This window comes from Haliotis asinina, chromosome 11 (genome assembly GCF_037392515.1).
Source record: "Haliotis asinina isolate JCU_RB_2024 chromosome 11, JCU_Hal_asi_v2, whole genome shotgun sequence".
Classification (NCBI taxonomy): domain Eukaryota; kingdom Metazoa; phylum Mollusca; class Gastropoda; order Lepetellida; family Haliotidae; genus Haliotis; species Haliotis asinina.
The window spans coordinates 43,732,888-43,760,102 of record NC_090290.1 but is presented as its reverse complement, the minus strand read 5'-3'; the positions used below and the strand labels follow the sequence as shown (position 1 = coordinate 43,760,102).

General features: G+C 40.1%; 2 protein-coding genes across 2 annotated transcripts; both read right to left on the bottom strand.

Annotated features, from left to right (window-relative positions):
• Positions 1-206: 206 nt before the first annotated feature.
• On the bottom strand, positions 207-12,403 carry LOC137256149 (cation-dependent mannose-6-phosphate receptor-like). The gene is made up of 7 exons (XM_067793852.1): positions 11,873-12,403; positions 8,366-8,456; positions 7,162-7,277; positions 5,434-5,521; positions 4,359-4,450; positions 3,441-3,567; positions 207-1,030 (listed from the first exon to the last, which is right to left on the bottom strand). Exons 1-7 carry the CDS (start codon positions 12,055-12,057, stop codon positions 971-973), a joined length of 759 nt encoding a protein of 252 aa, XP_067649953.1. The 5' UTR covers positions 12,058-12,403; the 3' UTR covers positions 207-970.
• Positions 12,404-14,342: 1,939 nt separating this feature from the next.
• Positions 14,343-26,143, bottom strand: LOC137256341 (uncharacterized protein 3). Its single transcript, XM_067794117.1, has 5 exons — positions 26,053-26,143; positions 18,424-18,499; positions 17,321-17,347; positions 16,049-16,273; positions 14,343-14,774 (listed from the first exon to the last, which is right to left on the bottom strand). The coding sequence occupies exons 2-5, from the start codon at positions 18,497-18,499 to the stop codon at positions 14,584-14,586; spliced, it is 519 nt and encodes a 172-aa protein (XP_067650218.1). The 5' UTR covers positions 26,053-26,143; the 3' UTR covers positions 14,343-14,583.
• Between the last annotated feature and the right edge of the window lie 1,072 nt (positions 26,144-27,215).

The following is a 27,215-nucleotide window of genomic DNA, read 5'->3' as shown; positions in this document are numbered from 1 at the left end:
TTCATGTAAATGAATGAAACCTGATTATGATAATATACTGCCGGACATCACAAAAACTTCCCAATCGCGACAGTGCCTTAAATAGTCAGCGGAAGGCTGCAAACCACCAGTGGCGGAGGGGTACCCAACGGTTCAAGCGTTCCCTCGTCACGTCGAAGACCAGGTTCGAGTCCCATGTACATGACTTCATCATTTCATAATGTTCATTGGAAATAAAGCATTACTTTATTCAAGAAAGCCTGTTCACTTTGCATAGTATGGATACACATTCTCTCGTAAAAACCCTTTAAGTTAACATTCCACCTTTCATTTGAAATAACATATAATAAGCATATATTCCATGGGAATAGAATATTAATGTTCCTTGCCTTTGTTGGGGGTACATTTTCATTTGGTATAACGTATGCATTCATTTGTAATTACTCAGGGGTGTCGAGGTCGCTCAGTGGTTAAAGCTCGTCACGCTGAATACCCAGTGCCAATTCCCCCGCAGTGGTATTGCTGAAATATTGCTAAAAGCAGTGGTGTAAAACATAATCCCACTCGGAAACATCAAGAACAAAACAAGAATGATACCAGTATCAACACAACGCCATCGAACTATTTCTTGTATGATCAATGCTTAACCACCATTTAACATGGTCGTCACCATATGGCTGAAATATTGCCGATGTGACGTTAAATATCAACTCATTCTTTCATTCACTCATACACGATGTGAACTCTCTTTGCCCTGTAGTGTCGTATCCATAGATAGCCACAAACTTAACTGTATCCCATAAGCTATTACGGCGTTATCTGGGGCTGTTTCATTGACTGCTCCCTTGCAGATACATTGATGGTGATTGCTTTGATGTTGCATAATAACTTCATAGTTGTTAGGACAAAGATAAGAAATATGTTGCTGCTTGAAGCCACTGGAACGCGTCTGTACCTCTGGGTGGCAGGGAAGGGACTTGTCCGATGACCGTCATATTTCAGAATAAACTCTATTTCCTCTGCCGCACCGAAACACGAACAGAAAACCTGTCTGAAAACAAATGGGAGAGTGGTGGAAGGTTTTACAATATTAGCTTTGAACAATACTTCAGCTGTATCTCATGGTTCTAGACGGTAGAAGAAAAGCCCAAATTGAGATGTCATAACCAAATGATCGACTAGGGGTTTATGATACGCTTTAGGGAAGTAACGCTCCACAATGAATACACCTAGCAAGAACACTTGGTGTACGGACGTCCGGCATGCTGCTACGGACCCAAGAACAATAATCAGTTAGAATCTGGATTTATAACCAAAAAGCATAAGCTCACGGGTATATGTGACCTTCACCTATACATTGTAAGGGACGCAACTCTGTATTTCTTCAGAGCCACCTGTACCTAACAATGGAAGATACATACATGATCGTTTGATTATTAAATTCAGTGAGTAAATGTTGTTTTATTGATTACTGACTTTTTCAAATAACAAACGTTATGGTGAAATGAACGTGACTGTACAAGGTCATATATCTTCAAAATACATCTTAATTAGAGCACAAAGAATCACCTGACTACCCTAAAAGAATAATTTTATTAACGAAAGCGGAAGAAGTTATGCTGTAAAAAACTGAATAGTGTTGCGGAAAGGGAAGGTAGCTTCACGCCTGTTATTTAAGAATAATATAGCTTTCAACTACTTTCAAAAATGTCTTTTCTCTCTGTTATACCGTAACGTGTCGGTGCCACGTTAACACGTCCATGTGAACGGAGAACATCTAACGCAGAAAATGAAAATGCAACACTGTAACACGTGTATATTACAAAGCACATATTAATATTACAATTAGAGTGTTTCCAGTTTGTTGACATGGTGATAACAAGTATCAATGATAAAAGTAAAACCCTCATATGAATATGCGTTCCAACTCTACGTTTCAGTATGTTGTGCAGTTTACATTGTCTAAAGTGCCGATTTGTGGGTTCAAAAATATTGATAATATATTTGCCTTGAATGTTTATAATGTATGTGAAAACCCTGGCTTACAAAAGCCTACCGCATTGACGTGCGTAATATTTCTTTATTCATCTATATTCAGGATCATGTGCGTTGGAATCAATGCTGAAAAGCTGTACGAAATAAACGTCAATAATTGTTAGAATCGCCATTGTCGAAATTTCTCAGCATTAGTACTTGGACAAATGGAATATGAATCATAAGAAAATCGTGTGATCGATATACTGAATGGGGTAGTTTGAAGTGTTGATATGGGTACCAGATTAGATCTCGCAGTTTGACTCAGATCGGCCTGCGATTTAGGTTCAAACGGGAATTGGTTAATTGAACGGGAACGACTTGACTAAAAGGATCGAAATCGGTTCTACAGTCGGTTCACAATGCAAACGTTTTGTCACGCACAATACACCACAACATGTCCCTTACACAATTTTCGTATCACCAACACGAAACAAGCATGACACGCCACTATATTGACATCTCAAGTGGTAACTACGTGACAAAAAAGCCATGACGTGCCAAATGTACTACCCATCAAACGTTTAGACTCACTAATGTAAATGAACTCGTTTACTTTAGTCAACTGTTCTGAACTAGGTGTTGCTATTTTCCATACTACATGAAGGTGTTGTTTACACATGAACTGCTGTCATGTGTTCAATAAATTATGCAATCAGTCTAAATCGGCGAAATCGTAAACCTTTACACCAAATGAGGCTGTTTACATGCGTGATATTTGCACATACTTTGCCGGCAATTTGATTTTTGATTCAAATGAAAGTCATCTTTATATAAGGTTTGTTGTTGGTTCGCCCAAGTTAGTGGAGAAATTATTCATCGATGCAACTACAATCTACGCATGCGTGTTATAGGTGAGTCTAACCTTTTCATGGGCAGTATATGTGTCATACCAGTGACACGCCACCTACATGACACAGACACAGACACACGGACAAACAGACACACACACAGACACACACACATTTGGCACTTCAGTGACATTGCTCGCACAATATATTATGCAACCATCCATACATACACAAGCACACACACACATACATGTCATGCATTTTAGTGACAACATGCCTACATCACACACAGGCACACACACCAGGCACAGAGAGAGAGAGAAAGAGAGAGAAAGAAATTGAGAGAATGCTAGAGAGGCATGTTCTGTATATTAGTGACACTACATAACACACACACAGAGGGGCATGCCCTACATTTCGCTGACACGCCTCCAGCATTACACACAAACACACATTCACACGCGCGCACAAACACGCACTTGTCCTGCATTCCTTCGCAAACCATACATACACACAGACTGATGACGAGTCACATACATGTTGCACTCCAGGGCCAAATTATGCCACCAAAAAACACGTACCCAGTAGGGTACTTAATCTACTCATTACCACACCCTTCAATCATGTGACACCTACATGTATGGTTCCGAACACTGAGTACCAGAAGTTGTAGTTGGGGAGTAGCTCGGCTCCAGAGGCCTTCCTTACAAACTTCTGGAAGATGACTCCCCCAACGATGTATATGATCACACATCCTGATATTCTGAAGAATTAACATCGAACATTTGGCACAACCCTAGCATGTCGTTGCAGGGACATTACATGCTGTAGCGTTCTTTTAGAGAAATCTGCGAAGACATTACGACATGTTTCTTTGTCGTTAGTCAGTGAAATCATCATTATCCTAATAGTTTAACTGTGTGTCAGGACTGAAATGTAGTTTTAGCAATATTCCAGCAATTTTGGATACCAGAAATGGATTTCACACATTTACCCATGTGGGGAATCGAACCAGGATCTTTGGCATGAAGGGTGAACGCTTCAACGACTGTGCTTCCCCGCCGCCATTCTCACTGTGAGGTCTAATGATGTGAATTCGGTCAGTGAGTGAATCAAAAATAGGAATTTTACCACAGTGTATATTCAATACCAAAACCACCATTGGCCTTGGGCCTTCATCGTGACTGGGGGCGAGGTAGCCTAGTGGTTAACGACGGCTCGTCACGCCGAAGACCCGGGTTCGGTTTCCCACATGGCTACAATATGAGAAGTTAATTTCTATAAATATTGCTAAAAGCGGCTGAAAACCATAGTCTATGCCACCTTTGCAAGCTATTACATTTTTACGGAGCGTCGCATTAATAAACAGATAAGCAGAAACTAATTTCTAAGTTACATTTTACTTTACTGAAATTATTGAATTCAAAAACACGTTTGAGCACAGTGGCCAAAGATTTTGGCATGTCAAAGGGATGCAACTGTGTCCTGAATGCATTACGGGTTTGATTTTTAAATAAATAAATAAATAAATAGATAAATAAATTAGCAACTTACGCAATTACTACAATAGTTCCTATGGAAACTGGACCATTTTCCCCTCCCCCTTCGGTCGCAGGACATGCGTACTTACTGTGAAGAGTTAGATACTGAAACAGGCAAACATCTGATAATATGGTGTGTTTCTATCATTCGTATAATTGGCACCAAGAAATGACACAAGTACGAGTGCGCCGCAAAGTGCACTAAATAGTCCATATTAACCCCATTATTTCCAGCACTCTGGAAACTGTACCTTCCCAAAACGCCTCGAGCGATCAATGCCATCGTTCTTTCGTGACTACAAGTGTCATTCCGGCAAGCCTTCTCCTACTCATCTCGTGGCCGTGTTTACGACTGGGTCCTGTCTAAACTCAAACGGGCATGGAGATGAAAACAGTCTAGTACCATTATCAAGGAAATGCGTTTTACTACGAGAGATTTGATTGATTTGCCACGATTGTTGGCAATAACGTCGTGCGAGACGGATACGAGTCTTCTTGTAGGTCACGGAAAGAGATCAGTAGTTACGAATGCCATCGCTGTCGAAATCAAAGGGACACAACTCCATCTACAATTTTGACACAGCTGCGATAGACATTTTACCATCGCATCAATCACTTTCGTCGATCGAAACGAAACAAGTTGCAAACGAGTTACTGCTTGACACGCATTAGATGAGCCTGCGCAGTAAACGCGTTTGTGACAAGTAGACTGGGCAAGGAATGTAAACGAATACACTCGGCTGCTACAGGTACATGAGGTAGGTCGGGGACTAAGCACGTGCAATACACGCTTACGGTGGCGTGAAATCAATACTGCTACTGTTTATCACGTGTCTCGTAGAGAGATTTCGTTAAGCAAGACATGATTCGCACGAGGAAATTGAACATTTTAATATCTAGACGACAACCTGTTTCCCTCTTGTTTCAAATGGAATGTTCTGGAGGGCGTTCCCATATAAGCAAATTTGTGTCATTTGCCAGGTCGTGGCTCATCTAATACTTGTCAAGCAGTAAGAACTTCCTCATTCCCTTATAATGGGAACCGTTATTGTAAAATATGTTGTCTCTCAAAATAAAGGTTTACATACATATTGCTTGCTCCTCGGTGGATTTTCTCCCTTCACATCAAGTTTACCGGTCTCCGTTTTGTTACAGTTCAACGTCACAAAGAGAGTTCTGTTAATTGAAAAAATATCAGCTGTGGGTGACTGAATACCATGGCGGGGTACACAAGAAATAGGCTTCACACATTGTACCCATGTTGTGAACCAAACCCGTTTCTAGATGAGGGAATGCTGGGCTACCCCAGCGGTCCTGGCACATTATCAGTAAAAGACACTGGATGTCATGGCTAGAACTGCTTCAAGAAGCAAATGAAAAAAAGCTTATATACTGTTACATCGTAACAGAATATCTTCAAAAACTTGGGGATACCAACTGCAAACTTCACGAGGATAAAGAGCATATGCAAATACCGACATGTGAACTCACGACAATTATCTTTCCACGATACGAATTTGCCTACAACAATCAGTTCATATGAAAACAGTAGCTTTAAACAGAAAGGGATGTTTTGCAAAACATAGTTTAGAACAGTTGACTGAAGTGAGTGACTACATTTACATTGACTATGCCAGCAATAATGCGACGGGGAACATCAGGAATGCGCTTCAGAGAATTAAACCGCACTCAACAATAATCCAGTTATATGGAGGCGTTCTGTAAATAATCGAGTCTGAACCAGACAATCCAGTGATTAACAAAATGAGCATCGACCAAGTCAACCAGCCTGGCCACCAGTCTAAGTAAACTTAACCTCAGTACTTTTCTTTACACGCCACTTCTGAGTCTAACAAAACCTCATATGAGGTAGCGTCAGGTAAACTTTGAGACTGACCAATCAGAACACAGCTTACCAAATCGCGAAAGGTGAAATAATTGTGTTCTTTGCGGATTTTGTTTGTGGAGAGATCTGTGTCAGTGACCTGTATATTGTGTAAGTCCCTCCGATCCCTAAGTAGTAGTCGTTGTCTGATTAGTTAAATATATTTAACCGTCTCGCTATTGATTGGACGGTCATATGTCGCTCAAAGGTTCTTCTACTAGGGCTTGTTAGACTCAGTGGTAGAGTCTGATGAATAACACTGAGACCAAGTTTACTTTGACAGGCCTGACCACCTGATCCTATTAGTTGCCTTTCACTGAGGACCATGGGTATGCCGACGATGAATATGTCCGTATCTTCGGACATATCTTGTAACATATCTTGTAGCATAGTTAAAGCGCCAGCCCAACGTTCCGTTGTCCAAAACAACAGTAGCTAAGATCAACCTTAAACACTAACGTTGGAGTTACGACCACCTTAAGAAAAAGATACGCCCGTTGCACAACACAACCTTAGGGCAACCTCAACTCGGACTCCAGGATTAGCCGTAACCTTAACTTAGGCTGAACTATTCAACACAGGTGTATTGGAAACGTCCCTTGTTACCAAATTCAAATTGTCGAGTTGACACACTCTGTCTCTGTACAATCTCTGCTTTCTCAAAGTTCCCTCAATATCGTTGCATAAAATAAAAGCAGCCGCCATATTCCCTTCCCAACATTAGAGATGCTAAGGTTGAGTCGGACCAACCTTAGTTATCAACCTTAACTTAAGGTTAACCTTAGTTAAAGTTGTTTCATGCAACGGGAGGCAAACCTTAGTAAAGGTCTAAGATTGTAATCTTAGAGTTAAGGTTGATCTTAAGAGCTGAGGTTGTTTTGAACAACGGAGCACAGGAAAAGTAGCTCTATGCATAAAAACAATAGCTTACTTCGCCCCATCTGTGTACTGAATCTGAAGACCATCTGTCACGTCATTTATAAACAGTGCACTGTCCTGCTTGCCAATACTCGTAAAATCTCCACTATCCGTGTCTTGCTGACAGCCCTGAAAAAGAAGCGAGGCAATCCTGTAAAGACACAAACATTTTACCCTATCAACTAATCCACCTTTATATTTCTGAATTAACCGTAAATCTCAGTGTAATTAGTTTAGAAATGGCTTTAGTGAGTAAGTGGTGAGCAATGTTCCAGCACCATCCAGCACGGAGGAGATTAGAACATCACACTTTGACTCTTGTAAGCGGTTGTTTACACTAAAGGGGTGTAGATGATTGTTTCTTGATCGCACTTTTAGGTTTAAGTACATCTCTGCATGTCAGTGGAGGACAATGTGTGGTCATAGGCCAAATCATGAATATATATATATAATTAAAACTTAGGCCAATTCATGACTATATATATCATTCAAACTATCGTAGACCCGACGTCACGCACGATGAAGGTTATGAGTGAGAGAGTGAATATTGTTAAGCGCCTTTTAGTAATATTCCAGTAATATCACAGCGAGGGCTTCACATATTGTATCCTTGTGGGGAATCGAACCCGGATCTTAAACGTGACGAACCAAAGCTATAACCACTAGGCCACCCAAGGAATTCAATGATCTACACCATGACACTGGACACCTTAAATGGGCAGCACATATATTGAAGCACCGATGCACTGAGTAGCCCCGCGCGCTTTAAAAGCGAACTAGTCCACCCAGTGCGAGGCTGACGGGTAGTCTAGTGGTTGAAGCGTTCCTTCGTCACGTCGAAGTGCCGGGTCGGAGTCCCCACATGGGTACAATGTGTTAAGCTCATTTTCTGGTGTTCCCTTCCGTGATATTGTTGGAATGTTGCAAACAGCGGCGTAAAACCAAACTCACTCACTCAATCTCTAACCAGTGAGCAGTAATGACCCCGTCGCCTACCTTAACACACCGGACACGCACCAGCACAAACGAGAAACACGCACAAATGAACGCATACACGTGCACAGGCATACACTTACTCATTCACTCCTCGTGATGAAACCAGCACCTAGATTTTGGGAGTTCTCAGAGAGCTAAGATAGTCTGTAGTTATTGCTATGCATTGTACTTAGGACCATCTTAACACTAGAAGAACTTGAAAATCAATTCCGGTACTTTACCGCGACGCCGATGCAGGTGCCCTCTGTAAATGGGTGACAAGGGTTCCATGAATACTTGTAGTAGCCAGGAGAGTCTAACAGGTCAGAGAATCTGAAATCCGGCAACAATATGTCAGAGTATTGAGGTACCAAACGGAGGATGTTTCCGAGGTGTAGCTATGAATCTTAAGTTATGTCAAATTATTTACGGCGTTAGCCAAAGGCAATAAATACCAACATCTTTGCTATTAAAAATAATCAATAACATTCAGAAATCTGAAAACACACATTGCTTAATAAACATTTATGTAAATATTTAGTATAGTTCTTACGTACACAAGGGTAATGTTATGACGTCATAATGACCATGAATGACTACATACCCTTCAATGAAAAACTGACGAATCCGATAAGTAGGTACAAGTAACAAATTTGAATTGGAAAACTTCCCGTGAATTTTATTTTATTTCATTTATTTTATTTATTTATTTATTTATTTTGTTTTATTTTTATTTATTTATTTATTATTTTTTGGGTATATGACCAAAGGAAAAATACTACCAAAGGAGAGTATTGGAGTAAAGCCCGTTTTTCTTGTCAATTTTAAGTATGTTTTGGCCATTTATTACTGTACAACGCTATCTGGGTCATGGCAATGTTTCGCTCATTTATCTCCACTCTCATCTTTTCGTGCACATTTGTGCATATGGTTGCCGGTTTTAACAACACGTACTAGACTAATGCTCAGTCTCTGAATACATAATTTTGATAGTAACAAACAAACCCATTTAAATTGAAAAGGCGCCCACGACCGACCAGAAATTCAAATCTGAACCTAGGAAACTCTAGACTTGCTTTATTTAGAGCCTTAGCACTACATGGACAGATGGGGTGGTACTCATAAAGTTTCTGTGAATTTTCTTAGTTTTTCACTTAAGTTTCCTTACGAATTCTTAAGTTTAGGAAACATTCTTAGTTACTCTCTTAACCCAATGTAAGAAACATCTTAGCTATAAATGTTCCTACAACTTAGAATTTTCTAAGAAGAAATCATAAAGCATGATGGGATCGTATGTACCGAACCAGTGGTGAGCGAATGACGTTTCGAAAAACGAAAGTCTAATTTTAGTTACGGAGACGAACTCTTCAGTCGAAAAGATAGGAAAATCTTTTAAAGCAGACGACAAAATGGAACCTCCAACAAAAGAAACAAGATAATCTAACTGGACGGAGGAACAGAATTTGCTTCTAACTCTCCTTGTGGAGCAAAACGAGAGACTCTTACTCGCCAAATTAGGCGCGGGGGTAACTTCCCTAAACAAAAAGTAAAAAAAAAGCATGAATTAATTAATACCCGAGCATGACAAAATGCAATGATATGCATATATTCATGTTTCAAATTTTTGGACAAGGATACATATACCGTATATGTTTTGATAGAAGTTACAATATAAACTGGAGTCACTTTTCCTATGGTCTCAAGCAAAAATAGTTAAAAAACATAGGGCAGACCTCTTTGTATCCTTGTCCAAAGTTCAAATTTATGCAAAAGTTTGAAACATGAATAAATGCATGGCATTGTAGTTTATCACACTGACATATTAGTTATGGGATAACAAAATTCACGTGAGTAGATGATCCTAAATAGTTGGTAAAGGTGTCTGATAAACTTTGACAAAACAGAGTTAAAGATACAGTGAAATAATATACATCCTCAAATGATAGCAGAATTCTATTGGCCTGAAGTGTCTAATAAAGCAAAAATACAAATGACAAAAATACTGCCTAAGTAGCACATGAATTATTCTCAAATTAGACATTGAACTGTATTCATTTTATTCATGATTTAATTTTTATCTTAATTTTGCAATAACCTATTTCAATTTTTCACGTTCCTATAATAAGGAGAGTAAGTCGTATTTACCGGTTGTACGCATGTTCGTGAGTGTTGTTTGGCGGGAGGTATGGTGTCAGAAGCCATGGTTTTGAGAAATGCCCACTGTCTCCTAATAAATGAAAGTTGCCAGGTACCCGTCTTTTTACAAAGAGAACTTGGAGGCTACTTGCTCGAAGGATCTGTGTATCATGTGTCGATCCTGGCCACTTGGCGACAATCCAGTTATGTGCGTCAAAAACTAGCTGGGTGTTGATTGAGTGGTAATGTTTGCGGTTCACAAACACAGATTCATTCACGTGTGGTGCGCTTACTTGGACATGAGTCCCAGCAATGACACCGACCACATTTGGGAAGTTTGCAACGCGCCCAAACTCATTTGCGTTATCAATTAATTGCCTTTGGCATAACAGAAATGAGATGAATCTACACCATATGCCGTGCTTTTAGAGCAGCTGACGTCTGTGCTACAGCCCGAGCTGCTGTTGGTTGTGGAATATCCATTTCCATAGCTCGTTGAATTCCTTGGGTGGCCTAGTGGTTACAGCTTTGGTTCGTCACGTTTAAGATCCGGGTTCGATTCCCCGCAAGGATGCAATATGTGAAGCCCATTTCTCGTCTCCCACGCTGTGATATTACTGGAATATTACTAAAAACCGCTTAAAAATATTCACTCTCTCACTCATAATGCATTTTGCCTGTAGCCCAAAACCTCAGTGTTTCAAGCACTTTCCATGTGGCTGATAAGGACCAATTTGTAAAAGTAAATGCATCGATTTCACCCGAGATCAAGCCTGTCACAAACTCCCACCTCTGTCAAGACGATAACGTCATAATAGCTCCCTATGAGTGTACAGATCACGAACATTCTTCCTAGTGTGAACGTTTGTGTTTACACGAACCGGCATATTGGATAACATAAGATTTTTCGTAACTAGTTTGGTGTCCTCATGAGGTTTCTTAAGTTAAGAAGTAAACTAAGAACAAAATGCCTTGTGTAAGAGTTTTCTAAAAGGTTAGGAACGTTGTTATGGAAACTAAGAATTCTTAGTGGATTTAAGAATATTTATCTCTTAAGAAAATTCTAAGAAGCTTTATGAATACCGCCCTGGGGCGGTAGAGAAAATAATGTGGTTCAGGGACTGTTAGGCACGCTAAACATGAAGATCTGCTCAGGCTATGTTACCATTCCATGGAAACCACAAAAACTAAAATTCATACCTGAGTCTAACCATCAATAGTCACATCTAGGGATCATGCTTGACACATGAACCAACTCTGACTGAGCTATCACGAATAGTTTAGGAGATGCTTCGGAAAATGTATGGCGGACGTACGATGGATGGACGTACAGACGGAAGTCGTTTCTATATTCCCTGCAACTTTATTGTTTCGGGGGATAATTGAAGAAGAGAATCCAGTATAAAAAATACAGATCACCAGCAACTGAAAGTTCATCACCATGTTCTAGAAACCATGGTTACAGTGCTTTAGCTACCTGCAGGCTCCCTTACGACGTAAGCAGAATTTCCCACCGACAAATATGTCAATCAATAAATCAGTCAGTCATACGAGATCCATATGTAATGAAGTACATGTCGATATAAAGATGATATAAACGCTACAGTACTCACGCGGGTGTGTTGTCGGTCTTTGCAAGAGGGGAGAGATCGATCAGTCCCTCTGAGTTCCGACATGAACAAGAACTCACTTTATGGCATAGCTCGGTTGAATTACATACACTTAGGATGGTACTACACAATAATGACAGTACAAGCAAATTATACATATTCAAGTATACTGTCCTTTTAAACTGCATTGTGCTTGCCGGGATCAAAGGTATTCAGATCGTTTGGGTTGTGTTATCTGCTGTTATCACTGTTGTAGAGACAGGTCACTGAGCGCTATCAGACACGATTACAGGACGGGTTGAGAGTTGTATGGCTGCTCTCGGTGGTGAATGTTCTATTTTGATTGATGTTTTATGCCCCAGTGAGCAACGGCACTGTAGTCGTGTTTGCCAGGGTTAAACAATGTAGTGGTTGATAATGTGAGCATCCACATGACGACCTCCCGCTCCCGATATCAGTCTTTCACAAGCATGGGTGACTGAAGTTGAGGAGGAGGATCGCCAACGATGACTGATTATGTGAGTGTTGATACATGTCCCGGAAATGACCTTATCACTTGTTCAGCCACTCAAGCAGCTTGCGCAACGTGAGTGAGTGACTGAGTGACTGAGTGACTGAGTGCGTGCCTGCCTGCCTGCCTGCGTGTGCGCTTGCGTGAACTAGTGAGTGGGTGAATGATATGACAGCAGTTTGAATAACCACTACCCTTTTCGTGTTCCAATCAGTGCTGCACCGTCAGTATGTTTCATGAGAAAGCAGACGCACACACAAGGTATTTTCATTGTAATTTATTTGGGACACGTGATATAATGACATTATTTTATCAGCTTTTGATCGGCATTCCTTTATCCTTTACTTACTTTTAGTGACACGATTGTTTTTTGCGCTATGGTGTATTTAAGGAGTAGACAACCGGAAGCTGGTATAACCTGCCCCACAGGGGCTCAGTTTGCATTAGAACACAACCCATATGTCACAATACTATCAAATGTTCTTTTCTCGCAACCTCTACTGGACCTCCACAGAGCTGTGTTCTTTCACCCAAGCTCTTCATTTTGTGGGGTGGCGGGAGGTTTGCATTTCTGGTGTCCCCCGCCGTGATATTGTTGGATTATTGCTAAAACAGTCGTAACACTAAACTCACTCACTCAAGGTCCACGCCGTCATATAAAGCCCCTGTGGTTCCTAAAAAATCAGGCTGAATAGATGATCAGACGTGGTAACGTGACGGTCACAATGACCACCAACACAGAATGGCGTCAACTGACGTCTTATTGTCAAGGTTACACAACATGATTGTGACATAGTATTTTTGTGAAAACACTGGGTTTTTTCGTCATTTACCATTCAGAACCTATCCACGAGTTCTTACTAATAACGAAATACCCTGTGTAATTTGTTGACGCCAGTTAGAGCTAATGACGTTCACTAACCCAACTGATGAACGGATGCTTGCAGTCCGTGATCATAGCGTTAGTTGTATTTCTATTAATGTAATAAATGTAATGCTATTGCCCCTCATGAGTTAGTGAGTGAGTTGATGTTTATGCCCCTGTTTGCAATATTCAAGCAATACCACGGCAGGAGACACTGAGACAGGTTTCGATATAATGTACCCATGTGAGGAATCGAACCCGACCATCCCAACAAATGAAGTGGTTATATATGTATGTATATATATGTGTATATCGGCGGGGCACGCTATGCGGGCAAACAAGGATAAGTCTGACTGGCGCAGAGAACGCGTTTACAGGAGTAGGCAGCGCACGGCAATGAGCAAACCCATTTTGTTTGTGAAAGATAGAGCAGATCTAGGTTAGTTCATGTGCAAGGCATGATGATGAAATCGATTATTTTCATCTCTGTTTTTATAGTGATTCATAAACAGGTGGTTTGTGAGAGCGGAACCAGTTTACACTCACTAGAGTGTAACACAAAGTGAGTGGTCAAAACTACCAGTTGCCCGGGGACTAGGCTAACTGCCTTACGGACAACTGAAAGTTTCTGAAAGTTGCTATCCCACTAAATAATTCACTATTCCGAAATTTGAATGTAGACACTGAACAAAGGACAACAAAACGGTAAAATGCCGTCATTTATCAGGCCCCATGATTGCATGATTTAGAAATTTATTATAATTTAATATAATAATATAATTTATTATATTGTTATTTATCATAACTCAAAAGTCGTAAAGAGTAGTATATTTACAAATGACCCCATGCAACTGTACTATGTCTGTCGGGCCAGTGACCATGCAAATTTACAAGCCCGACTAGATTTTTACTAATCATGGGCTAGCTGACCAGTGACTATTTCGCTCTCTGCTTGTGGGACATCTCTAATACGAGCAGTGAGTTTCCATTCACCAAAAGGATGGGAAGATGTGTAAGCTTTCGAATTCCGACGACGACTAATTCCAAAGCTTCCAAAGCGGAATCCAGGCTTCGAATAGTAAAATACACACATGGTCTATAAACTAAACCTTTATTTGTGAGTATCAGCCATTACATGGACAGCCATTGCAACAACATGGAATACAGACCCGCTATCATTTTAAACCGAACATTTTAACTTTAACATTAAATAATTCGTCTTCCATTTCGCAAACCCCGAGAAAAATAAACCTTTCGACACATTCCATCCGTAAAATGAATGTTTCTGGAAGATGTAGACTGTTCTCGTTGTACCTGAACAGTGTCAGTGTGTGTGTCCTATCTGCCAGCAAGAGCGCTGGCTGCCATTGGGACTTCGGCTATGTCGTACATCAGGGCACCCAGACGGTCATGTGATTGCACACAGCGAGAATTGAGGAGTTTCCCGGCCTGCAGCCTCCTTCCACGGTCTGTGAGAATCATTAACTGTGTCGCCGGGCTCATCTGAGATTGCACTGATCCAGGAAGCGCTGAGAAACAGATACATATTTTCTTAAAAATTTGAAAAATGTGAGAGGTGAAAGGAGGCTGTTCATTCTCTGTGATTACTTATGAAAACGTTATGAAGAATAATCCTATATGAATATTTTAAGGATAATGTTTCGCTGTGATTACACAAAGGATCGCAAAGCGTAATTCGGATACCGGTCACGATATGAAAACATTTAAGAAGAAAGATCCTATACGAATATTGGAAGATGGATAACTTTTTGCTTTGTGTACACTAAGAACAGAAAGCCGCCATCCTTGCTGACAAACTTTGAAAAGAATCACGAAGAAGGATCTCATGTAAGCGCAGGCCGACGGATAATAGTGCAAAGAAGGATTGCGTGTGGTGTTCCAGCTTACAAAAATGAAAAGGTACTTTAAAAAGGATATTTGCGAGTACCGGAAAACGGTACAGTTTTGTATGTGAGGACACAAAGGAGAGATTTAAGAAATGAAACGATACATTGAAAAGGATGTTTTGTGAGGACAGGAAGCGCGATATAGCTTCTCTGTGAGTACACAAAGATCAGATTGCAAACGTGAAACGATACATTTAAAAGATGTTTTGCGAGCTTTGGAAGAACGATATAGTTTCTCAAAGAAAAGATTTCAAAAAGGTTCATCAAAAAAGTTGCTGATGGATATTGTTCTCTGTTGATCCAGAAAGAACCATACAACTGTCTGTGAGCATGAGTAGAATAATATTTCGTGTCGGAGAGTGAGAAGGCTATTGTGTGTCAGTGAGTATTGAAAGACAATTAGGTGTGTGGCTGTTTAAAAAGTGTTCTTTCAATCTTTTATGTCTGTCGGGAATGCTGTATCTTAGTAAGTAAATGATGTGCTTGAGAACTCAATAAATGGGAATACGCTTCTTTTGGCGCATTTGTATGTTTCTGTAGGACCTTGTTCAGCCAGCGTCAGTGTCTAGTTTGGAGTGCTAAAAGGTGTGTAAAATGTTTTGGAACCCAAATCCTGTGAACGGAGTACCAATTTACGTCTGATATGAGTTTGACTGTAAAGAATAGTGTTTACCAAAACACCAACCCAAACCCAGACGTACTCTATTATTTTAACTTCATCTTCAAATTGTGGCTATGCACAATAACCTCCTTAGACTCAACACAGTTAATCTGGAACACTTTATTCCGGAAATTCTTTAATAAAGACGACTTAACTGGGTTAAAAAAGGTTCCAGGAATGAATGACGATGAGGATGAGCCACCGAAGTATAGTTCTAAGATTCGGAATGTCTTACGCAGTGGTTTCATGTCCATATAGTCCATGAGAAGGTACTTCAATACCGGGTTTCGAAATACACAAGGAATGTTCTGAATGGCGTCGAGAGCTGTCATCCTCTTGGTGTAGTCACTCGATAGCACCGCTTCGGACACAGCCATCCGCCGCATTAACTGCATCCCAGCCGCACTAGTCGGAGGATGAACCCGGTTGGTCAAAGAAGGCCGAGCGGGCGGGAAGGGACCTTGAACATAAATGACCCATTTGGAAGGTCACACGCATATGAGTCACTGTGGTTATCGAAAGGTTTTGAGCCCAAAATACTTCTGATATGTTCATGATGAAAATAACTGTATGATATTGATGGATGGTGTGTATCATTACATAAACACGACACTGGCATGCACATGCCGCTTGCCTCCGGTCATCTGAAATCTAATCACATGGACCCCTATTGAAACGACAGAAATGGATAAGCATTGTGGACAGAGCACTCATGAAGTAATTAATATTTTAGGGCCACCCGGCGAAGGACACTGAAGAGCGACTAAGAGAAAAACTGTGTCTTGGGATCACAGTTACAGCGATTTGCAGTCTCTTATATTGTATATTTGTACATTCTTAAACGCCGCACGAGCGACTCGTATGCGATGTGACAGCAAGCCTTACCACCCGATTCCGGATTCTGACCCGGATCTTCACTGGTTCTCAACTTTATGACATATGTATATGTACACAGTTACACCCCCAAAATACGTTCGTTCATTCTAATGCGTACGTTAACTAATAACAAGGTTTACTTATTTCGACTTTCGGCGCCACATATACATTTATGCCCTCATGCTGCCTTTGCACTCATAACTTTACTATACTGAACAGCAAAAGGAACGCAACTTTCGGAAAAATGAAATTTCATAAAAGAAAGCGTCTTGACAAGAAAACATAGTTGCGTTTCGTTTTGATGTTCAAAATATATACCTACAGAAACTTAATCTAACTAGATTTACATTTAGGAACAGAGCATTTCCGAATCTAAGAGATTCGATCAACATCCCAAATTAACCACTAGATGAAATTTTAAAAGTTCAAATTTTCAATACATTTTCAAAAACTTACACATTTTGTGACAAACATATTTCACTATCCCCACTTGCCCCATGCTGATTGAATTTAAGGACGAGTAACAGATGCAAGTGATATGGATAGAGCGAATTAAGTCGTACAATACATGTTTGTTGATTTGTGAGGAAAAAGAAATGTTTGATGGTAAAGATTGTGTCTTCTGCCTCACCTCGTAATACAGCCCCTGGCGGTGGACCTGTTGAAAGAAATGGCGAACAGGTGAAGAAATGTACAGTACTATGCTCAAGAATCCTCACACTGCTGTCCGTTTGACTCAAAAGCGGACCGTTGAATTGCAAGCTAACTCGAAAACTAACAAACATAAAATACTCATTGAAACGCTGGATACAGATCATAACTGAAACATGAGGCAAACTCTGTGAAGTCTTGCAGAATTCATGTACTAAATATCGAAAATTTATAAGCAAGCTATCAATATAATATTGACACAGGTTACGAGGGAGGACTGCACAGATAGGGACAGTAGGGTGCTCGAACAGCGATCGACAGCACAGCACAGGTTCATTAATAAAAAAGGTTTGTCGGCACCTGTGCACCTGCTTCTCGAACGGTCTCTCGAACGCCTGGCTGTCCCCTTCTCTTCACTCCTCCTCAATTATCAGCGTTTCAATGAGTATTTAATGGTCATTAGTTTTAGAGCAGGATTCCGCTTTTGAGCCAAATGGTCTGTAATGTTTATATACAAACACCGCCATCCATACGATAAAGTATGCCAAACGCGTCATAATGGCTCGGGGTAAAATCTCAACTCCTTAGGTAATATACATTATAATGTGTCTGTGATACTAGATGAAGAATGCCCATCTCTACTCATCTGACATACTTACACGCTTACGTGTACGGCGTAACTGAACTCAAACATATTAAATTTATACTCCGGCCACGTTCTTTTGTAAGAGGTGCGTGTTTACATCGTTATTGTGTACAGCTTATATACGTTATTTGCTTATGTGATATGCAAAAGTGTTAATTTATTCTCATCGACTGAGTTTAAGAATAAACTATGTCTGAGCATGCATTAATACCGAAGATAATGAGACCAAAAACATTTTTTCAACGTGGCCCGAATACACTTCCGAACATTAAACCATTTATATAAATAATCGATGTTGAACTTATACGTTATTTATTTATTTTTGTGTTGTTTAAAATTAAACATTATTGTTTAGCAAAACATTGTCTAACGCTGCCATTTGAGTAAGCTACAGTTCAAAGCGACGTCAACACCATGCAAACACTGTCAGTTGTTACCTGGAAAGTTCTGAGCACAGACGGAGACGAGGAGACATGCCAGGGTGAACAGGGAGGCCCGTGCTACTGGAACCATCTGTAAACAAACATAACACACTGGAAGAAATCGTTCTTACAAGGTCCGCGTTACTGGAACCATCTGTAAACAAACATATCACACTAGAAGAAATCGTTCTTACAAGGTCCGCGTTACTGGAACCATATGTAAACAAACATATCACACTGGAAGAAATCGTTCTTACAAGGTTCGGGCTACTGGAACCATCTGTAAACAAACATAACACACTGGAAGAAATCGTTCTTGCACGGTCCGCGTTACTGGAACCATCCTCTAAACAAACATAACACACTGGAAGAAATCGTTCTTACAAGGTCCGCGTTACTGGAACCATCCTCTAAACAAACATAACACACTGGAGGAAATCGTTCTAACAAGATCCGCGTTTAACTAAATGTATAAAAAAAATGCTTAAATATATACTCTTCAAAAACAGTAGGGGAACTGTACTTTTAACGTACGATTGTCGAAATTGGCAGATACATGGGATTGAATCAATGTTGATGCAGTAATAATGGATGCTTTGAGAATGCATCACCGCATGGATTTTCATTCAAAGCAAAGCTGTTCATTCAGTTATTCCCCTTGTTGGATGACTGGAGTATGACATGAAAATTTCAGGTTTACAATTTTCAGTCAGTAGTGTGTCATTTGACCTCGAAAACCCTGACCATGCACAGATGCAAGAAAATTGTCGGGAAAATTGCCGACAGTGATTTATCGACCTGCCTGGAAAACGTCAAGATTCATAATGACGTCCCATGTATGTGTGGGAGGCGTTGTGCACATGCTTCCCATGCATTGTGTTTGCGTGTGGTGAAATGATGCTGCATACACAAGATGAGTATCATTGTAACGTCCCTCAGTGTTTGGGGGGTTTTGGGGTTTTTTTTCTATCAGACTTCAAAGTTCAGATTCCCCTACTTTTTTGTAAGAGTATATATTTTTTGCAGTTATTCGCACTTAAGGAGTGGAGAGTTTTTTGTGGTTTAACGCCGTATTCATCAATATTCAAACTGTATGACGGCGGTCTATAGGTAATGAAGACAGGACCAGGCAATCCAGTGATGAAAGCGTGAGCATGGATCTACGGTGGCATGTGTCAACAAAGTCAGCGGCCCTCAGCACCCTGATCCCGTTAGTTGCCTCTCATTTGTTGCTGAAGGCCAGTTCTAACCTGGATCGTAAAGGAGTAAAGACCGAGTTTGAACAAATGACGCTTTATTCATACTAGAGGATATGTTTTTAAAGATTGTTTGAAAACAGTCATGTATGTTCAAACTTTACCTTTAAACTTAATCCCCCATATAAGTTCATATCACTTACTTATTAATACAAAGGAAACAGACGGAAAATAGTTTATTAACATGTCACGGGGCATACAATTGAAATCTCTTAAAATTCACAAGAAAAATGGAGACCCTACGGTCTGTGAGACACGATAACTCCTTAAAATCCACATCTGGAATGTAGCTTCTGTCATCGGCGTGACATACGAACGCTTAAAGGTCAATTGTTCATGACTTATAATATACATTGCTGCTTGTAAAAAAAATAAACAAACAAAATTATAAGCGTACAATCGCGATTCAAAGATGCAATATTTTGTACTTGGGCTTACTTCCCGCGAAAGGAAGCCTTCGGGAGACCGAACCCAGTCGTAGCGGGTGGGGGTGCACTCAAGTGTAACGACGGCTTTCGATTGGCCGGTTCATTTGCAGATACGCTGAGGGCACATTGTGTGTACAGAAAGATGATCTGTTTGATGAGCATTTTAGAAGTATGGCGAGTCACAAGAAATAAATTGGATGTAAAAACTTATTTATTATACAAGGTCACAACTTTTCGAGACAGTTCCTAGTCTCTTCTTCAGGTGAAGTGAGGCTAAAACTAAAGGGATGATTGATTGATTGATTGATTGATTGATTGATTGATTGATTGATTGATTGATTGATTGATTGATTGATTGATTGATGACCAGCTCTACCTGAAAATTGCACCATTCACCCCAAAGCATTGGTTCCGCAAGGTAGATGATGTCCTAGCCCTCCTGGACGGCCAAGATCCAGAGGACCTGCTGCAACACTTGAATTCCCAACACCCAAGAATACAGTCCACAATGGAAGAAGAGACACACCAACAGCTTCCCTTCCTGGACATTCCTCTCCACCGAACAATCCATAGCCACCAGTGTTTACCGTAAACCAACACATACGGATCAGTATATTCATCACCACTCCAACCATCTCCCCCAGATCAAGAAAGGCATAGTAGCTATCCTGGCACGAAGAGCAAAAGCGGTCTGCAGTCCTGACAGCCTCCACAGCGAATTAAAACACCTGAAATCAACCTTCCAAGACCTTAACAAGTCCCCATCTAGTCAGCAACACCATCACCAAGACCCTGAAAGAAACTCCTAAGTCAACTAAGCCAAAACCTTCCCCCATCAGAATTAACATACCATACCATAGAAATCGCATCACCCGTCTCATCAAGAAAACAACAGGAATAGACGTCACCTTCAGTAGCGACACCAACCTGAAAACGCTACTATCAGCTAATGGACGCTGGCCAACAACACCTAAATGCAACAATCCAGCAGGATGCATCTACCAGATCCAATGTAGTGGTAAAGAGACATATATCGGAGAAACTGGTCAATCAATGGCTGTCAGTTTAAAAGAACACAAAACATCAGTTCAAAATTTGGATCAGAAGTCTGTTGTATGTGAACACATCATGCACAACCCCAATCACAAGATTGTTTGGGACAACACCAGAACATTAGTTAGGCCAATGACTTCAAAAAACGGAAGCTTCTAGAAGCCATTCCAATCAAGCGGAACAAGCCCTCAATCAACAGAGACGGTGATGTTTACCTACGCAATGCATGGAACCACCTTATCCTCAGTGACTAACATTTAACATCTTTACCTGTAACTCGTTAACCTATCAATACGAGCCTGCATGCCAATCAGTTGAAGCCGGTACATAAGTTGAAGCCTGTACATCAATCAATCGAAGCCTGTACATCAATTTATAGAAACCTGTATGCCTTGTTACCCATTGTTATCTGTCTAGTGTTGTGTGTATATATACTACATCCCTTTAGTTTTACCCTAACTTCACCTGAAGAAGAGACTAGGAACTGTGTCGAAACGTTGTGACCTTGTATAATAAAGACGTTGAACCATAAAGCATTTTAGTTTGATCCCACCAACTTCTAAATGCCTTTGAAACAACAAAAATGGATGTGGTTTGTTTGCAACCCACAGACATAAAACAAAAAACATGTCACGTGTACAAGTATCACACCTGCCTAATTACATCATGTGGCAGAGACAGGACTCGGGTGCACGAGTCATAAATCAATTTATTTTGTTTATAGCGTATAATCTGATAGGTGTCAAGTTCAAATTGCACGTGGTCAATGATTGAAGCTGTGTATTGCATATTATCCTTAGCAGACAGGCAGACAGACATACAGGTGTCAATAAACAGACATTGAGCTTTCTCTGTGACAGAGGCTGCTTTTTTTTCTTTTTTTTTATATATATGTGTAACGAGTAGATTATTTACTTCTTTGTGTACACAACCAAGATTACACTACTGCTCACGACCTCATACTCCGGGCAGGCATACTGTTTCAAGCTCCGCGAGCCTATTCACTGCGCATGCGTCATGGGCTAGGGGAAATTTAGTGAATTGTTTGAACTCCGATTTCGCGGGCTTTTTTTCATCGCGTTTATTTTTCAACTTTATAGGTTGAATTGGCATTTTTAATGATTTGTTTCGGTAAGTGCATACCAAAAGGCATCAGAATCTGCAAAGTTGTATTTTACGTTGCATGTGACCTTTAAACACGTGTTACGAGAATGTATTTCCTGTGAATTGTGTTGTTATTAATTATTATTATATATTTATTATTATATATTGTGGTCGTTGTAATTGGGTCACAATATTTAAGATTTAGTGTTAGATATTATGGGTCACATTTCCTACAGAGAATTATTTAAGCGGCACGCCTGTAAGGCAGTGCTTTTGAGTTACCCCCCTTTGAAAAACATAAACACGAGACCTCTACTGTTCTAGAGCATTCCACGTTAGTGGCGATGGTCGTATGTGCTCGAACTTTCAGGAAATGACTGAATGTATACATAATTGCTAGTTGCCGTGTTGTCGAGGGACGCACAGACGATTGCAGTATATGTGTCTTCCTGCCTCCGACAACGCTTGATCTACATGGCTGCTGCCTGACCGCTCGCTGTGTTACATTCTGTATAACTCTTTCTCACTCTATGTGTAAATCAAGACTTTGCTGAGTTTGCTATGTATATTTGTGACCCATTACCTTAGATTTTGTCTCATGTGTATTGTATTTGAAATCGGTCTTGTGACTCTGTATAACTTGCTCACTTTGCTTAATCATACAATATTTGAATGTTTTAGGCTTGTCTTGTTCCGTTTTGCTGGCTGACAGGGGATTTTTTACACCATTTGTGATGGTATATTTTTAACCGTAATACACGTACCACAATCATTTCCAAGGTGGTAACAGAATCCATTTCTGCCAAAGAAAGTACATGGAAACAGTAAGCGATTCGAGGAAAATATCCACTATGGGTGTATATTTCGATGCTTTTTTTAATCTAATTAACATAAAAATTCAATGCTCACAGTGCATGTCGATCTGCGGACATCCAATAAGAAGTCATGTTAGGAAGGTCATTACCGACCAATCAGAGAGTCGCTTACGAAAACGAAAAAGAGAGAAGACCCGAAGGCGCACGCAAGCCGGACATTACGAAAGATAGCTACGGTCTGTACGGGATAAACATCTGGCACTGAAGAGACTTTAGTACGAAGCCATTGAGAAGGAAGGCAAGACTACTTCAGGCATCTAGTAGACATCCCAGATTTTACTGTCTTTTTTCATTTCTTTTTCACACTAACTTTGTCAAAATAGTTTACAGTCAAAAAGGTCAGTATTCGTTTTAGGCATTATCATGACACGTGTTCACCATTTAGAAACAAGTCTCTAAGATTCGATAGATTGCCACCTGATTGGCTAATTCGACTTCCTGTGAGTTCTTCATTAGTAGGTGTATTAGCTCATGCTTTAAGTCACTTATTTACCGAAAGGAGAATCGAATATCTGCAGTAGACCGCAATATAGTGTCAATATCGACATTGACCGAGGATTCATGACATATTGACTTTGACTTAAACGGACTGAACCTTTACACAGTTGTATTGCAGTTTTTATAACGACGGGGCCCTTATAAATGAAACGCCTTCATCAAAACTGCTCATTTCGATCTTTAATTACCTTAAATCGACCTTTTTTACAACACTGCACAATTCGCAACCGCAAACGAAATTTCAACCAATCAGAGCGGCGCGTCTCCATGACGTAATAGTAGTTATAGATATGAGAGTCTATGCAGAATGTCTACATTTCAGGGGTTAAACTATTTCGTTTACAGGTTTGTACAAACCTGAAATCGCGACAGCTGTTGTGTAAAATGGAAGCTATATGTTCTCACAATCTACTATCATTTAGTTTTGAGTCCTACTTTGCCTAGTTTCCGATTTACAACCCTTGTTTTCATAGACGATTCTGTCAAAATCGCTTGGTGTCGCTAGGCTGTAATCCGTGTTAGCTGGTATAAACCAACACGTTATTTGTCATCATTCTCTTGATGCTCAGTTAATGAATTTATAACAGGTATAATTAGTGGTAACGCCACTTAGATTACCCGAAAAAGGTCCATATTTGGCATTTCTTGTGTCTGGATTGATCAAAGGATTAACCGATAACACGCTGATTGATTAATTACCTTTATGCAGATTTAAATGGGGATTTGTGAAAAGGTAGTGTTTGCGTATGTACATTTACTAATCTATACTGAATACACTCTGTCGTGTCCGTGTCTATGTAAACACAACACCCTTCTTTCAAAGGATTAACAGCCAATACATTGATTTATTGCTTATTATTGTCTAACTAAATTACTTTGTTTAAAAGAATTACGCACATTGTGCAATTAGTTGCCAGGTGTGCTATCTTGGGTGACCAATGACTGTACAGCAATGCGAAAAACCTGAAACGATACATCACGTTTTCGTATGTTAGACTGTTAAAAGATACATCATTTGGGAAATGTGCAGATGAATTATATCTTACTCGTTTTTATGGATATTGATGGATACATTCCTCGAACAAGGTAATAGCCTGACATTGCTCCTATAACTTTAATTTGTTTCAATTTTAATATTTGTATTTTGTTTATATTAAGTTGTCAAACTACAGGATCCGATGGAGATCTGTGCATACTGACACTATCACCCGACCCCAAGGAGCAAATGACGGCAACACAACAATTCGGCATGTCTTTGGTGACGGCGAGAAATGAGCAAAATGGAGAGCTTTGTACCCGTTTTCTATACATCTAACTGAAAATCGTTCATTCTATGACGTCACTGCAGGGCTCTGGTGACAGAGTTACGTAACCTGTCTGCGGTTTCGTTTGCGAGGGAAAGAGAAGCAGACGGCTTTTTAGCAACTTTTGAGCGCTTGGTATTAATTAAGCACAAGTGTTTTTGGGTTTTTTTTACGAAATGGTGTTCCGTTATGACTAACCAGAAGTCTTTCATATGCAGTGGGAAAAAGAGTACCAAATATTTATGCGTTCTTTAACTAAACGGTAGAGCATTCGACGAAATAATTTCTTCACAATGCTCATTCATGACATATGACTTTCCAAATGCAGGATGTTGTTTTCGTTTAGAGCACTGGAGTATTGCAATTACTGGAGATCTCTTGTTTGTAAAATAGAGTTCAAGCATTAAACAGTACACATTTCCTATGGAAAGCGAAGTGGGTCTCTGGCTTGAAATAAATAATTTGTAGATGTTTCCAAAGAAAGAGTGTGACAGACGTATTTCAATATGTCCATATCTATTTGTAACGTAAGCAGAATGTCGGAGTAAATTTCAAACAAACATCACATCATTAACTTCATTGTTAATGTTGGAATAGGAACCCGCTTGTTTTATTTTAGTAGTGGTTGGGAGTACATGTACATTCTGGTAAATATCCATTGTCTTCCGTTACCGTATCCGACACAGGGTATAAACGCCCACGATGCGATTAAGTTATGTCTGTACTTTATCACGTTTGTGATTTTATCCATTTAGCAATATTCCATAAATATCACGACCGGGGACCCCAGAAATGGGCTTCACACATTGTGAACATGGGGAATGGAGTGTGTGTCGTCGGCGTGACGTACGAACGCTTTATCCACTAGACTAAGCCACCCACAGCTACTGCAAAGGAGAGGTGCAGTGGTTTAGCTGTAACTATAAAGTTCTATCTAGGTTCAACCATACATTTAGAATTTTGCTGAAACCAAACACGACAACTAGTAAAATAATCTGAAAATCAGCAAAATAAACCTTAAACTGTCACTGCTTGCCCGTTTTAACAACTGCTCTTACTCTTGGCCCAGCTCTGTTTACATATCAATAAATCTTCGAAAGCACAATTGATTAATGGAAGTACTTACTTTATTCGGTTACCCCAGCGAATATCCGGTGATATTGTCCGGGGCAGCAGAATTCGGGACTATCTCTCTGAGGGCTGGCCGCGAAAGTGTCAAGTCCCATGACGTCATTCATTTATGAATGAGGGTTCAAGAGGGGAGGGGTAAACGCTTTATAATGCTGGCAGGTCTTCATGGACATCGACCGCGAATCTGAAGCATCAGTGTTTAGATGTTTGTTTTCATACCAAAATTCAGTCTGATAACATACACTATTATCTTATCTCACACATAAATGTTGCAGTCTGATTGGCTGAGCGCCCCTCTGTTATATCCAATGCACCAAGCGAGGTGCATTGCGATGTACCCCGTTGCCAATGGTAACTCATTCGGTATTTCATGGTCATACGCCTTACCCCAAATAAAATTTACTCACGTATGATGTTCGGAAATTATAGAATTTTTTTTAATTCAATTCGATGGAAGGGAGAAGTTTGTGTCGTCTGCAAAATCTAGCCATGGCTACGAAAACATTTGCCTCGCATTCCAATAAATGACAAAATGTTCAAACTGAGTCCCTGTGAATACCACGAACACCGCTGTTACTTTACTATGACAAAACCTGCAGGACAAAACAGCAAGATGCAAGATTATATTCGTTTTATTCACAGAGGTTGGATGAAGTGTACGATCCGATACCCGTGCTTAAAACATTTCAAAATTAACATTGAGTTCGGTAAGATAAATATGCTGTTCACTGGACACGATGGGACCATGGGTTGATATTTGTTTGTGTTCCCTGAGCCCACAGTCTCCTCGTGACCAGCGAACAACTTGTAACATACTCTCTGCTAAAAACTTTCCGTATTCTGAAAAGTTCTCATTCTGAAGCTCCATATTTTTCTCATTTGAAATGAACGTTTTTTAGTTTTACACCGTTTTTCGCAATATTTCAGCAATATCGGCAAGGGGCACAAAAAATGGACTTCACACGGGGTAAGCCTGTGGAGAATCGAATCAAGGTCCTCGGCTTGACGAGCAAACGTGACCTATTATGATCTATGTGACAAACCCATGAATGAACTGGCTTACATGAAACCACAAAAGACACTGCACGCTGGAAAATCGATTTGACAGAAACATAATCGTTAATAAGTTGAAAACAATCACCCAAATTCTGTACATCT